This window comes from Hyperolius riggenbachi, chromosome 1 (assembly GCF_040937935.1).
Source record: "Hyperolius riggenbachi isolate aHypRig1 chromosome 1, aHypRig1.pri, whole genome shotgun sequence".
In the NCBI taxonomy this organism is placed as follows: Eukaryota; Metazoa; Chordata; class Amphibia; order Anura; family Hyperoliidae; genus Hyperolius; species Hyperolius riggenbachi.
The window spans coordinates 273,033,396-273,046,981 of record NC_090646.1 but is presented as its reverse complement, the minus strand read 5'-3'; the positions used below and the strand labels follow the sequence as shown (position 1 = coordinate 273,046,981).

Below are 13,586 nucleotides of genomic sequence, written 5' to 3'. Positions count from 1 at the left end.
ATTCAGACAACATACCTGTTCCTTTAAAACTGAGAGTGCGCTAACATTACTCGAGGTAAGGAAAAAGGCCTCTTCATCCTCACAGACAGCATCTTGTTCTAAGGTAGTCTCAGGCTGTCGACCGATTTTATCCAGGAACTGGCGTATGTCAGCTCGAAGTGCAGAAAAGTCTGCAAGGAGTTTTTTCTAGGGGTAAAAATGTCAGAAAATATTCACGTTAGTGGATACAAAACAACGCACAGCTTCTTATAATCAGCAATGTAGATATTACATGTGACAGGCATATTGAATTACACAATGGTCTGTTATTAAAGGGGTTCTGTGTATGGCATTAAAAACAAAAAAACAAACACTTACCTGGGGCTTCTATCAGCCCCCTGCAGCTGGTATGTCCGCCAACTTTCTCCGATCCGGGTCTAATTCTTCCTGCAATAGAACTGCGGCTGCGTGGCTGTGCGCCTGCTCGCTCTCACACGTGTCATCAGGAGCTTACTGCGCAGTATAAGAAACCTCCGTACTGCGCCTGCACAGTAAGCTCCCAATGACACGCGGGGGAGCAAGCATTATTTAAACAAATAATTAGACCGGACCGGCGGCAGGGAATCGCTTTAGTATGGTGCCAGCTTACCTTTTTTTCAGTCTGGACCTTGATGTGTTCTCTCAGTTCCTCGAGCTGTTTTTGGCTAGGAATGGCACCAGATGGTATGTAATAAGGAGTAACACACAGCTCAGAACACAATTTCTGGTCCTGTTGTTGCAGTATCTTAAGTTCTTCAAGACGGTCATTCTTTTGTTTCATCAGAATTTCTAAACGTACTCTTAAGTCTTTCTCAATCTGAAGAATAGTCATGCCATCTTCCTCCTAGAAGAAAATAATGCATCCAAGAAACAAATGATGTGATGGATCAGCCTAGTAAGCCATTCACAATAATTCATGTAATTGTAATCTTCAAAAACGTAGACAGACAGTACTGTTGCTCTAGCTATCGCTAGTCTCGTTCTAAAGGCTCATACACACCTACCAACAATCTGCCCAACTATCTTCCAAACTTGCCTGTTGGAAGATAAGTTGGGAGTGTGTACAGCTGGCAAACAACCAGATGACCAACTGATAACAGGTTGTTTGCCAGATCCAACCGGAGGATCAATCTGACCAACTATCATGCAGGGTGGAACTGTGTACAAGTCTTTAACAACTTGTTGTTTTTGAATGCAGACATGTTGTACAGTTTGTCATTTACCTTGCACGCATAGTATTTGAGTTGGTAGTTTAGTTGGTTGGCGTGTGTGTACATACTTGTCAGGTAAACCTCTTGTTGAATGGTTGTCATGTAATTGTGCGCTTGGTTGTGCATTAAGTTGGATGTGTGTATGAGCCTTTAGACACTGCAGTACAAAGTTATCTGAAATACAGCCCACTGCCAATCTTTGGCTGGCGGCATGTTAGTGTATGAGGGAACAGAATTTCTTTGTTTACTGCAGGAAGTTAACTATGTTTATGCTACATATCCTCAATACACAGGAAAAATAATCCAAATCAGCTGGCTGGATCTTTAGCCACAAAACAAACAAATGAAAAAAAACACCACCCAAACAAACCTCTTGCTGTAATATTTAAATTACTGTATATACTCACGTACAAGACAAATTTTACAGCACAAAAAAATGTGCTAAAAAGTTACCCCCTTGGCTTATATGTGAGTTTGTGGAGCAGAACAGAAGGTAGAGCAAGTTTTGTTACTAGCAGAGGAGTATAAGGATCTTGCACTAGTAAACCTGCTCTTGCCAGCTGGCTCCTTGCTGTGTCTGTCATCCCCTGCAACATGGTGAGCAGAGTGCGCTGCTCAAGACTAACTGTGTCCCCTGACATGTGGAGCAGGGTGTGCAAGCAACGTGTCACCAGTGCAATGATCGGGGATTCTTCCTGTGTGGCAATCGCTGGTTCTCATGTCTATGAAGCCATGTAGAGGTGTCCTGAGACACAGCTGTATCATCCTTGTGGCACATCCGGCTATGGGGTGGGGTGCTGACTTGTACTGGGAGCACATCTGGCTAATGTGGAGTGGGCTTTACTGTGGAGGGGGCTTATATGTGAGTAAATTTTTTTGTGGTTTGTAAGGGAAAAGTGGGTACCTCGGGGTATACACAGGTTGGCTTATATGAGAGTATATATGGGTACCTTTCTTGCAGCATATACTGTCGTTGGGTAAATTTGCCAAAATCAACTGTTTTATGCCTGGTACACAAGATGAGATTTTCTGGCAGATTAACGCTAGGTACACACCATACAATTTTGTGTTACATGGATCAACAGATATTTTCCGTCATGTCCGATATTATCTCTGATAGTTTTTCTGGTCGATGTCTCTTAGAAGTGAATGGAAATTGATAAGAAAAGATACGAGAATTGGGCCAAAAATCCACCGAAAAACCGCATCGTGTACCTAGCATTACTGCCACATCGATAATTTCTAACATGTCTGATCTGATTTACAATCGATTTTTCGTTCACTTCTATGGAAAAGTCGATTGGAAATCAGATCGGATATGTTGGAAATAATCGATCTGGCAGTAAATCTGCCAGAAAATTGCACCTAGCATTAGTGGACCAAAGTACCAGATCTATGAGTGCCTTTGCAGTTTGTCAGAATGTATTGTTTACCTTGTACTCCTCCAGTGATAGCTCATAACACAAAACTCTTATTTCCTTTCTGCAGATTTGAATGCTCTTTTCAATCCTGTCCTTCAGCTCCAGCTCCTCTTTGATCATGTTGTTAAACATTTCCTATATAAAAGTTTAAAATAAATAAATAAAAAAAAAAAAAAAGTGTAGCCATTAGTCATTTATGGCTGCACTTCAGCTTCACTTTAATATCTGGAACACAGACTTACATATGAAGAGACTGATCACCTTCCATCATTTCAATTTTAAATTACAGGTTTATATTCTGTTCAAATAGTAAAATAACTCTAATCAACCAAAATAACTCTAATCAACCAAACTTCACCCAGACCAAAGGTATCCATGATTATGCTTCAGTGATAAAGAGAAATAAAGGAAGTTGGATGATTGAAATTTCACTCTACGTTAATCTACTGCAGGGAACAGTTTATACTTCTCTCAGAGACCAAATGTTTCCCTGATCACCATCTTCACATTTTAAGTAATTGTCATCTATATGCTGTGGTAAGTGATGCAAGTAGCCCTGCAGAACGCCTCTTCAATAGGTAGGCCACTGTTTAGTGCAGGGCTGTGGAGCTGGTACAAAACTCATCTGACTCCTACTCCAACTATTTTATTCCACCACCTCCTCCTCTGGTTTACATATAACATTCTATAAGGGCCTGTTTCCACTACACTCAGATTGGATGCAAAAAAACTGACTCCAATGAATGCCTATGGGAAAATCTGCATCAGAAACATTGCGTTTAGTGGCTGGCCCATAAGCATTCATTGGAGTCAGTTTTTCTGCATCCAATCTGAGTGTAGTGGAAACAGGCCCTAAAAGTCATTTCATCACTGGCAAACCTTAAAAATGTAAAGCTAGATTAAAGAGACTAATGTAAAAAAACAAAACCCTCTGGGGGTTACTTATCTCAGGAGGGGGAAGCCTCAGGGTCCCAATGAGGCTTCCCCGACCTCTGAAGCCTGCAGGAATCCAGCGCTGCCTCCCCCGAAAAGCTTGACAAAAGATTTATTTACCTCGCCAGGATCCTGCGCAGGCACACTAGCGGCTCTTCGTTTGGACTCAGCGATTTCTGCCTAGCCCGATCGTATCTGCTCTACTGTGCAGGCGCAAAGGACTCGCCTCTGCGCGATTAGGTTCAGCTATTTCCGCCTCATCCGAACAGAGAGCCACTAATGTGTCTGCTCAGGATCACGGTAGGTAAATACCTCGCGGTAGGTAGGGGTGGGACAACGATGGATTGCCGGGCCACCAGAGGACGGGGGAAGCCTTGTTAAGATCCAGAGGCTTCCCCCTCCTGAGGTAAGTATCCCCCAGTGGGATTTTTTTTACATTACAGATCCTCTTTAAGATGGCATGTACTTCTGGGAACAAAAAGCTCCTGGCCAGAAAGCGGACACGACCATGTCGGCCATCCAATTCATGAGAATTGTTACAGGAGCTGACAATAGTTACACGTGTCAAGTTTACACTCAAATACACTTGTTTAAACAAATTACAGCTCATATTACAAAGGATTACTCTTTTGTAATGTACATATATGAATGTCGGTTTGCAAAATAGCTAAGATGGAGGTCGCAATAGCGATTAGAGCAGGTCATTCAGATGCAAAAAAAAAAAATTAAAAAAAAATTTGATGAATGTTTATGCAAATTTTGTATGAAAATGGACCAGTCAACTACTGCAAAGGCGGAATGTGATTAATCAATTTTCAAGCTGCATATATTTGCATACAAAATATGCATAAACCTGCACTAACACAGAATTATCCGTAGTTCGGCTTCACAGTAGCCAATTTCTGGAGCAACTGCTGCCACTGCGCAGTAGCCAAACTCCATAGCTATCCCCACAGTCACTGATGCTAGCCAAAATTCAGCTACACTATTGTTAAACTTCAGCGCCTCTGTCGCCCCAATTACACACCATAGCTTCTATTTTAAGGCCTTTACATTGACGCCTATAATGGCATTCAATTTTTAAGCCTCACATTGCACCCAAATACCTGTTTTGTGGCTGAGGACCTATTGTGAACTGGCCCTTACTCTGCAATAGCCACTACATTCTCCAAGGCAGTGAAGTACAAAAAGGTCTGCCTATTCACAACATAAAATGCAGTTTAAATAAAATTACCTCAATGTGTCTTTTCACTTCTCCAATTCTCCACAGTCGCTTTTCCTCTTTGATTCCCAGTCCATCCCAGATATCCATAAGTCTTGCAAGGGCATTGTTGGTACTTGAGATGATCGAAGAAGCCAAAACCTCACTAAAACCAATACAGAAAACATCTTTAAGTCATCAATAGTGTTCTCTGAGCCACGTATAAAATTAGCATGAGGTATAACTATGTCACAAAAGCAACTGATGCCTTTGTCATATTAAAACAGTATAATGCGTAAATATTTACTAGAAAGTGGTATAATTTTGATGACAAAGAACCTAAGCTTCACTAACCCAAAAGAGAATATGTCTTTAGAGCGTTATAAGAGCTAGTTATTGGCGTGTTTTTTTTCTGAGCAGAGATAATAGCTGTGCCACAAAAAGCAACAGGCAAGTTTAACTTGATTTACAGCTACTACTGTAGAAAGTAGAATACTGTACCAAAAATCTAGCGGCAAGTCTCAGAAGCAAGTATTCTGCTTGTTGAGTTCTCCACTGGGCATTATATGAATAGAGCTGTATTGAAATGGGACAGTACTGTTTTCCATGGCCTGTTAAAGAGGCACCTTACCAAGAGATACTACAGAAAGCAAAGGAATATATACTAGTCGATTGCTTTTCGGATAAAGGAATCTCTGACAGCTTTAATGTGAAGCGCTTGTATTTTTATGCCCCATCTGCATTGCAAATTATACTAGCATCATGCGAGTTGTGGACATAATGCGGGTAGTGCTGGACATGCCAACGCATGTCATTTGCTGAAACACCAGTTAAAGAGACACTGAAGCGGAAAAAAAAAATTATGATATTATGATTTGTATGTGTAGTACAGCTAAGAAATAAAACATTAAGATCAGATACATCAGTCTAATTGTTTCCAGTACAGGAAGAGTTAAGAAACTCCAGTTATCTCTATGCAAACAAGCCATTAACTCTCCGACTAAAGGTAGTCATACACTGGTCGATTTGCCATCAGATTCGACCAACAGACAGATCCCTATCTGATCGAATCTGATCAGAGAGGGATCGTATGGCTACCTTTACTGCAAACAGATTGTGAACCGATTTCAGCCTGAACCGTTCACAATCTGTTGTTGTGGTGGTGGTGCTGCCGCCGCTCCCCCCGCCCGCATACATTACCTGCTCCGCCGGCGCGACTACCGGATCTCCGCTCTTCTTCTCCGCTCTGGTCTCCGGGATGCTTCCCTTCTTCCTGTCTGGGGGAAGTTTAAACAGTAGAGCGCCCTCTACTGTTTAAACTTCCTGCCGGGACAGGAAGAAGGGAAGCATGCCGGAGACCAGACCAGACCGGAGAATGAAGAGCGGAGACCCGGGAGTCGCGCCGGCGGAGCAGGTAATGTATTGCAGCTCTATTGCGTCGGTCGTCGGGCACTCGAACGCCGCTAGTGATGCTCTCTTTACCCGCGGGTGATCGACGGTTATTTTCCGCACGGCGTGATCGGACGGAATGGATCGAAATTCGGCGTGTAGCGCGAACGATTGGCAGCAGATTCGATCCCAGTGATCGAATCTGCTGTCGAAACGGCGGCAAATCGGGCCAGTGTATGGCCAGCTTTAGTCTTAGTCGTGGAGAGGGCTGTTATCTGACTTTTATTATCTCAACTGTAAGTGAACTGTTTACTTTTTCTCTGCTAGAGGAGAGGTCATTACTTCACAGACTGCTCTGAAAGACACATTTTGAATGCTGAGTGTTGTGTAATCTGCACATATTATAGAGTGATGCAATGTTAGAGAAAACACTATATACCTGAAAATAAAAGTATGAGAATATTTTCTTTGCTGCTAATCTTCTAGTAATTATTCATAGTACACAACCAATTCACTATATCATATTTTTTTTCGCTTCAGTGTCTCTTTAAACTGAAATATACTGTGTACTGATGTCAGTATTACAATAATTTTGTGAATCAACCCCATAGAGTCTCAAAATAAAAATAAGAAAGAGGAAATGTTGCGGGTCAGAGAAATGACATCTGTGCAGTTTTCAATGCTAGATTCCCAGCCAAGATGACCCCAGATCTTAGGTGAGCATTATCTAGTTTGTGTGCAAGGATTAGGTAAATTTTCTGTTGGTAACATTTTTTTTTTGCTCTCTTGGGTGTAAATATTTATCCTCTCGTCTCAGATCAGAGTCACTAAAGGCAAAGTCCAACAGAAAGCACGTGTTTCACATGCTTGGTTTAGAAGGGCAGAGAAGGCATTAGAAAGATTTCACAATGGCTTGACCGATCAGCAAGCAGGGGATGGAAACGCTTACTGGCTAATTTTTATGGTGGAAGGCTAAAAATGAAAATGAGCAACACATCTAAATCTTGGAGCCAAAAAGCAAGACAGACACTTACCTATGAGGAAGGAAGGCTCTGGATCCTATAGAGCCTTCCCATTCCTCTCACAGTCCCCTCGTTCAAACAATGTCACCCCCATTGCACGTATACGACCAACTGGTTGAATATGCATTCGGGGATCCTCTGAAGCCTTCAGAAGTACCGCGCATGAAAGAGCTGCCCGTCTTCTCAAGCCTTTTAAGGGCTTCTGGAGATGACAAATTTGAACCGGGGACATCGCTGGAAGTGAGCTATATAAATCTATGCTGAAAGAAATATATTTGGCTTACTCCAAAAAAAATGTCTTACTGTTTTGGATAGAATATGGAAGGTTGAAACCCCTATAAAGATTTCATGTATTGCTTAATACTGCACAGCTTTTAAAAAGTTCCCAATGAGATACCAATTAAAGCCCAACTTATCCGAGACAAAAACTACCTAGAGTACTGTAGGGGGTTGGAGGAAAATGAGTTGAACTTACCCGGGGATTCTAATGGTCCCCCGCAGACATCCTGTGCCCGCGCAGCCAGTCACCGATGCTCCGGCCCCGCCTCCGGTTCACTTCTGGAATTTCAGACTTTAAAAGTCTGAAAACCACTGTGCCTGCGTTGCCATGTCCTCGCTCCCACTGATGTCCGGGCCTGTGCAGTATGCTCCTGGTGACATTACCGGGATCGAGGACACGGCTGCACAGGCGCAGTGGTTTTCAGGCTTTAAAGTCTGAAATTCCAGAAGTGAACCGGAGGCGGGTCCAGAGCATCAGTGAGTGGCTGCACGGGCACAGGATGTCAGCGGGGAACCATTAGAAGCCCCGGGTAACTTCAACTGGTTTTCCCCCGACCCCCCTACAGTGTCCATTAAGGTAAGCACAGAGCAGTGTTCTCCCCCCAGCCTGTTTTCAGCCAGATGCAGAAGACTGTATGCACAGCGGTAACCATGCTTATTTCACATCTTCTTGACGCTCCAACAAATATGTCCATCCTCTCACTGCTCACTCTAGTGCCTGCTTCTCCTGCGATGTGAGAAGATCATAACGCTGTGCTGTAGAGCAAGTGTTAGGATGGACGTACATCACTGAAGCGACCAAAGGAGGGGAGATTAGCACAGCTACTGCTATGCATATACTGGGCTAGGGGAGCACAGGGCAGGAAAGTGCAAGACTGGGGGCAGGAAGCACAAGTACGGGTTACAGGGCAGACACACTGAGATCTACTTCCAGAATCTGCACAAATTTTGCAAGAAGAGTCTAGAAGAGCGAGTCACTTAGGCCAAGGAGCTGCTATGCACGGTGCAAGCATCCGGTTGTGGCAAGTAATGGCAAACTTACTTTCCACCTGGTTCCAGACCACAGTGAAGTTCAGCTTATACTGTTTGTGTTCCTTCAAAACATTGGGGAGCACAGCCACCCAAGCTGGCCAGTCAGACACCCTCCATGATAGAGTCTTCAGCTAGTTGTTCTGGCTATTAATAGACTCTTCCAGTAGAAATAGCAAGCAGTTTCCCCATGTGTCACCTCCAAGGCTGGGGAGTCAGAGTGGGAGTAATTTTTGGGTACCTGGAGTCAGAGGTTTCATAAACTGAGATGTCGGATGATTTTTGTACCAACTCTACAGCCCTAGCTCCCTACAGATTTTTGTTTTTCTCTTTTATAGTAACTACAGCTCAGGTAAGTATTAACCTCCTTGGCGGTATGGACGAGCTGAGCTCGGCCAAGTACGCCAAGGAGGATTGCTCAGCCCCTGGAGGGTCTTTTTACTTACTTTTTTTCAGAACATGTAGCTAGCACTTTACTAGCTACATGTTCTGTCCGATCGCCGCTGCTACCCGCCGCGATGCGCTGCTAAAGGGGCTGCCCCCCCCCCCCCCCGAAACACCTAGCGCAGCCTGGCGAATCACTGCCAGGCTGTGCAATGGGAAGTATCAGAGCTACCCATGATGTCATGACGTTGATGACGTCATGTCCGATCATCACCATGGCGATGGGAGAAGCGCCGCTTCTCGCGCAATGGTTGGGAGGATGGACGCGGACGGCGTGGCGTACTGCTGTAGCTAGCAATACGCTAGCTACAGCAAGCGGGAAAAAAAATTAACAAAATTGGTAATGCGTACTTATGTACACATTACCCAGAATGCCAGGGAGGTTAAAGAGTTGGAGCAATTTTGGGTACCTGGTGTCAGGGGTTTCATAAACTGAGGATGATTTCTGTACCGACTCCACAGCCCTAGCGCCTGCTTTTACTGGCTGGAAGTCCTCTGTTCCATTTTTTTTCTGTTCCCATTGATAAGCTGCTTCCCCACCTACTGCGCATGAGCATTGTGGTCCTGCACATGCACAGTGAGTATTCGGCGCTTGGAGGCTCTCTCCCTGTATAACCTAAGAGTAGCTAATTGCGGCAGGGGGAACAGGTGATGTTAGACCAGAGGAGTGGTTAGTGTTAGGAGGTGGTAAGAAGCGGTTGGTGTTCGGCACAGGAAAGGTTAGTGTTAGGAGGAGGGCAGGAGAGGTTAGTATTAACTACAAGAGGAGACTGTGTAGTGCGCACATTGTCAAGGGGATATAAAAATGCTTTATTCAATAAGGCATAAAACAGGCATGAGTACAACACAAACATGCTGACGATGCTGTCAGCATGTTGGTGTTGGACTCATGGTTGTTTTATACCTGATTGAATAAAGCTTTTTTATATCCACTTGACAGCATGCAGACTACACTATCATTTCTTTATGGGACCCAGCAGAAAACCTCATAGGTAACAGTGCCATCCACCCAATCATGTTAGCTGAATTTCGATATGAGGTATCGCCCAGGTGAGTTGGTGTTTTGCATGCAGTGATCAGACATCATCTGCTCCCACAGGCTTCCATTGCATCCGATTTTCAGCACGATTGCAGAAAAATGCAGCAGGTCGTGACTTTGCATATGCGGTCTAGTCGAAGTGCGTTGTGCTCAGATTGATAGTTGAAATGTTCACTGTACGATTTTGCATTTTTCTGCATTCCAGAAAACAATGCGTTTCTTACAGTAGTGTGAACAGGGCCTTAGGGTACCAAAAAAATCATGGGTAGTCTCCCCCCCCCCCCCCCCAGGAGAGCCCGAGGCAAACAATGACAACAGGGTTCCCACGTCCTTCTGGAAATGATTGATGCTGCCCAGGATTCCCTTTATGATCACGCTCCCTTTCATGTGTGTGGCCTGCACAAAACAGCCCTGCCTCACATAATCAAACAGATGAGGTATGGCCACACTTATGCACAAATAGGAGCACAACCACATAACAAATCCAGCAAGCTCTAGTCAGATATGATTCCGAGATCTGTGCATGGAGACAGTGGGGGCCAGGAGGACATGGGAGGCCTCGGAAGAATCCAGAGACTTTCATCTTCTTAGGTAAGGATCTAATTTCTTCTTCAGGCTATCCTTGGGCACATTAAAGCGGACCTGAACTCAGAACTTCCTCTTTGCTCTAAAAGCTAGCCCTCCGTACAGCGGTGACGCAATATTTACCTTCCTGGCTCCTGCGCAGGCGCTCTGATGCCTCTCGGCGCCGAAGTAGGCGGAAATACCCGATCGCCGTCGGGTCTGCTCTACTGCGCAGGCGCAAGTTTCCGGCGCCTGCGCAGTAGAGCGGACCCGACGGAGATCAGGTATTTCCGTCTATTTCCGTGCCGAAAGTCGCCACAGCGCCCCCGCTGGAGCCAGCAAAGGTAAATATTGAACTGACAGTCGGCACAGTCGCCGGCTGTTCGGAGGGCTGCGGCGAGACCCCCGTGGGACAGAGGACGGCGTGGGAAGCCTCATTAGGATCCGGAGGCTTCCCCCACCCGAGGTGAGTACCCCCCAGGGGAGGTTTTTGTTGTTACAGAGTCTCTTTAAACAAAAACACTTATTGCAACTGATAAAAATCCTGCAATAACCCTGCAGTGTGACTTCTTGCTTTCATGGAAGCAGACATATTGTTAACATCCTGGGTTTACAAATAAGCTCTCTGCCGTGGCAGTCAGCTGACAGATCAAATAACAACTTGTGATTAGACACAGATGAGGGGGAATTAGGTTAAACTCTCTAAATACATACAGGGTGCATCAATCTGTTTTCCTTCTGTCCTGTGCAAGAGTTCAGGTCCACTACATTAGTGTGTTTGTGTAGCTGATTTAAAATAGAGCACAGTTTTAAAAACAAAAAGTGCTATGAAAATTCATCTTTTACTGATTGCTGGTTTCCAGTATTTGAGACAGGGGGCTCTGTAGGCAGATAACGTGGCACGGACAGACGTTTGTGCAGAGGCTGCTCGGGCAGAGCTGTTAACACCATTACTATACACACTGCTCCCTGTGGATTCCTCACCGTGCAGCTGCGGCTCACTCACCTCTTCCTATGGCGTGACATGCTTCCGTTTCCCGAGTATACCGTCTCACCGGCTTTGAGGGGCGACACGGAACACGGACACCGCAAGCTACGTCGTTCTCTCTGTTATTTTCAAACTGCGCTCCACTGTCGCTCTGGTGAACCTGATTGGACACAGGTAGCGGACAGGGAGGAGCTACTGTCACATGATTCTGTGGCTGCCAGCGTCCGTTGCTACATCCGCAAAGACGTGACGTGACTCGTCTTGTCGGGTTTGGGGTGGAGTCTTGTCTGCACTGCTGCACACTCTGTCAGCTCGTATGTGTGATATGATACATTACTTTATCATGGACCAGTGACCACTACCTCTGAAGATACTGCTACTGATATGATCTTGCAGCAGATCCCTGTGAAAGAAATGTGCAGAAACTGACTGCTTTCCTTGATTGATCTGTTTACAGCTGTATAGTCAAGCAAACCTGTGATTTAAAATAACATAATTTAGAAAAGTTAAATACTCCAATCTTTCTTGAGCCCACTGCGCCTTGCAATCAAACAGTGCAGTGAGCCTCTCCCTCTGCACTCCTTTTTGTGAATGAGCATGGCTGCATTGTGTAGGTGCATTGACAGTCTCCACTGGCATTGAGCTGCTTGTGCTGTGCCATGCGGCTACTGCACAATATGGGTGTGCTTGTGCATGGATGGGAGAGCGGGCATGTAATGTAAACCTATTTGATAAGCCATTGAATAGGTTCAGAAGGTCCCAGCACTATAATGGCAAGCTCCAGGGGGATGCCTCTGCGGAGCAGTGCTTTTCAGCGCTGCTACCTTTGGGCGCAGCCAGCGCCGCCATAGACTGTAATGGGAATCAGTCTATAGCGGCGCTCAGTGAGAAAGGTCGGCTCCGTCTTCTGACGGAGCCGAAGTTGCTTAAAAAACACAATAATTCAGCCTCCAGCAATCGCTGGAAGCCGAATTATTTCATTCCCCCACTATCCATGGCGGCCTGGAGGGGGAATAGTAATTAAAACGCCCCGGACTTGTGCAGAAGCAGGACCAGCCATATAACAGCTGGATCCTGCGCCCAAGTGTACCAGCGCCAAATTCACATGTATGCATGCCTCTGGATTATCCAAATGTTTCCCGTGCACAGGTACAGTGCTGCCCAAAATTATTCATACCCCTGGCAAATTTTGACTGAATGTTACTTCATTCAACCAGCAAGTAATTGTTTAATGGGAAATGATGTGTCTCCCAAAAGAGAACAAGTCGATGTACAAGAGGCATTACTGTGGGAAAAACATTTCTCAGCTTTTATTTATATTTGAACAAAAATTGTCCAGTCCAAAATTATTCATACCCTTCACAAACTTTCACAGTCTGTGGGAAAATCCAAAGTTCTATACCATTCCAAATAGTCCAAGCTGTTCTAAAGCATCCTAATTACCCTGATTAATCAGGAAAAGCTGTTTTCATCAACTCAACAGGTGAAAACAGCAGCTCTCTGCAGTTGGTTTGTGGACAGTCATGGCTAAGACAAAGGAGCTCATTGAGGACCTGTGGCTGCACATTGTGGATGCTCAGTCAGGAAAGGGCTAAAATGCCATTTCTAAATGTTTTTCAATGCTTTCAGACCAAGGAGGACGCCACTTCTCCAGATAAGGCACACAAAACCTCGCTTGGCCTTTGCAAATGCTCACCTGGACAAAGAAGAAGAATTCTGGTCTTCTGTGTTATGGTCAGATGAAACAAAAATTGAATTGCTTGGTCACAATGATGTTTCCTTCATTTGGCGTAAAAAAGGAGAAGCCTTCAACCCAAAAAACACCATCCCTACTGTCAAACGTGGTGGGAACCTAATGCTTTAGACGTGTTTTTCAGCAAATGGACCAGGGAACCTAATTGCAGTAAACGGCACCATGAAAAAAGAGCAATACATGAGGATTCTCAACTACAACATCAGGTAGTCTGCAGAGAAACTTGGCCTTGGGCATCAGTGGACATTTCAGCATGACAATGACCCAAAACACACAGCAAAAGTGGTGAAGAAAT

General features: G+C 44.8%; 1 protein-coding gene across 1 annotated transcript in view; it reads right to left on the bottom strand.

The window, feature by feature from the left end:
* Window positions 1–11,713, bottom strand: part of LOC137506156 (protein regulator of cytokinesis 1-like) — a 43,274-nt gene extending 31,561 nt beyond the window's left edge. Inside the window, exons 1-5 of the mRNA XM_068233578.1 lie at window positions 11,557–11,713; window positions 4,818–4,950; window positions 2,663–2,785; window positions 629–862; window positions 16–186 (exon numbers count right to left, since the gene is read on the bottom strand). Of these exons, the coding sequence (XP_068089679.1) occupies window positions 16–186; window positions 629–862; window positions 2,663–2,785; window positions 4,818–4,950; window positions 11,557–11,576 (681 nt within the window). The 5' untranslated portion in view covers window positions 11,577–11,713. The remainder of the gene's footprint in view (window positions 1–15; window positions 187–628; window positions 863–2,662; window positions 2,786–4,817; window positions 4,951–11,556) is intronic.
* Between the last annotated feature and the right edge of the window lie 1,873 nt (window positions 11,714–13,586).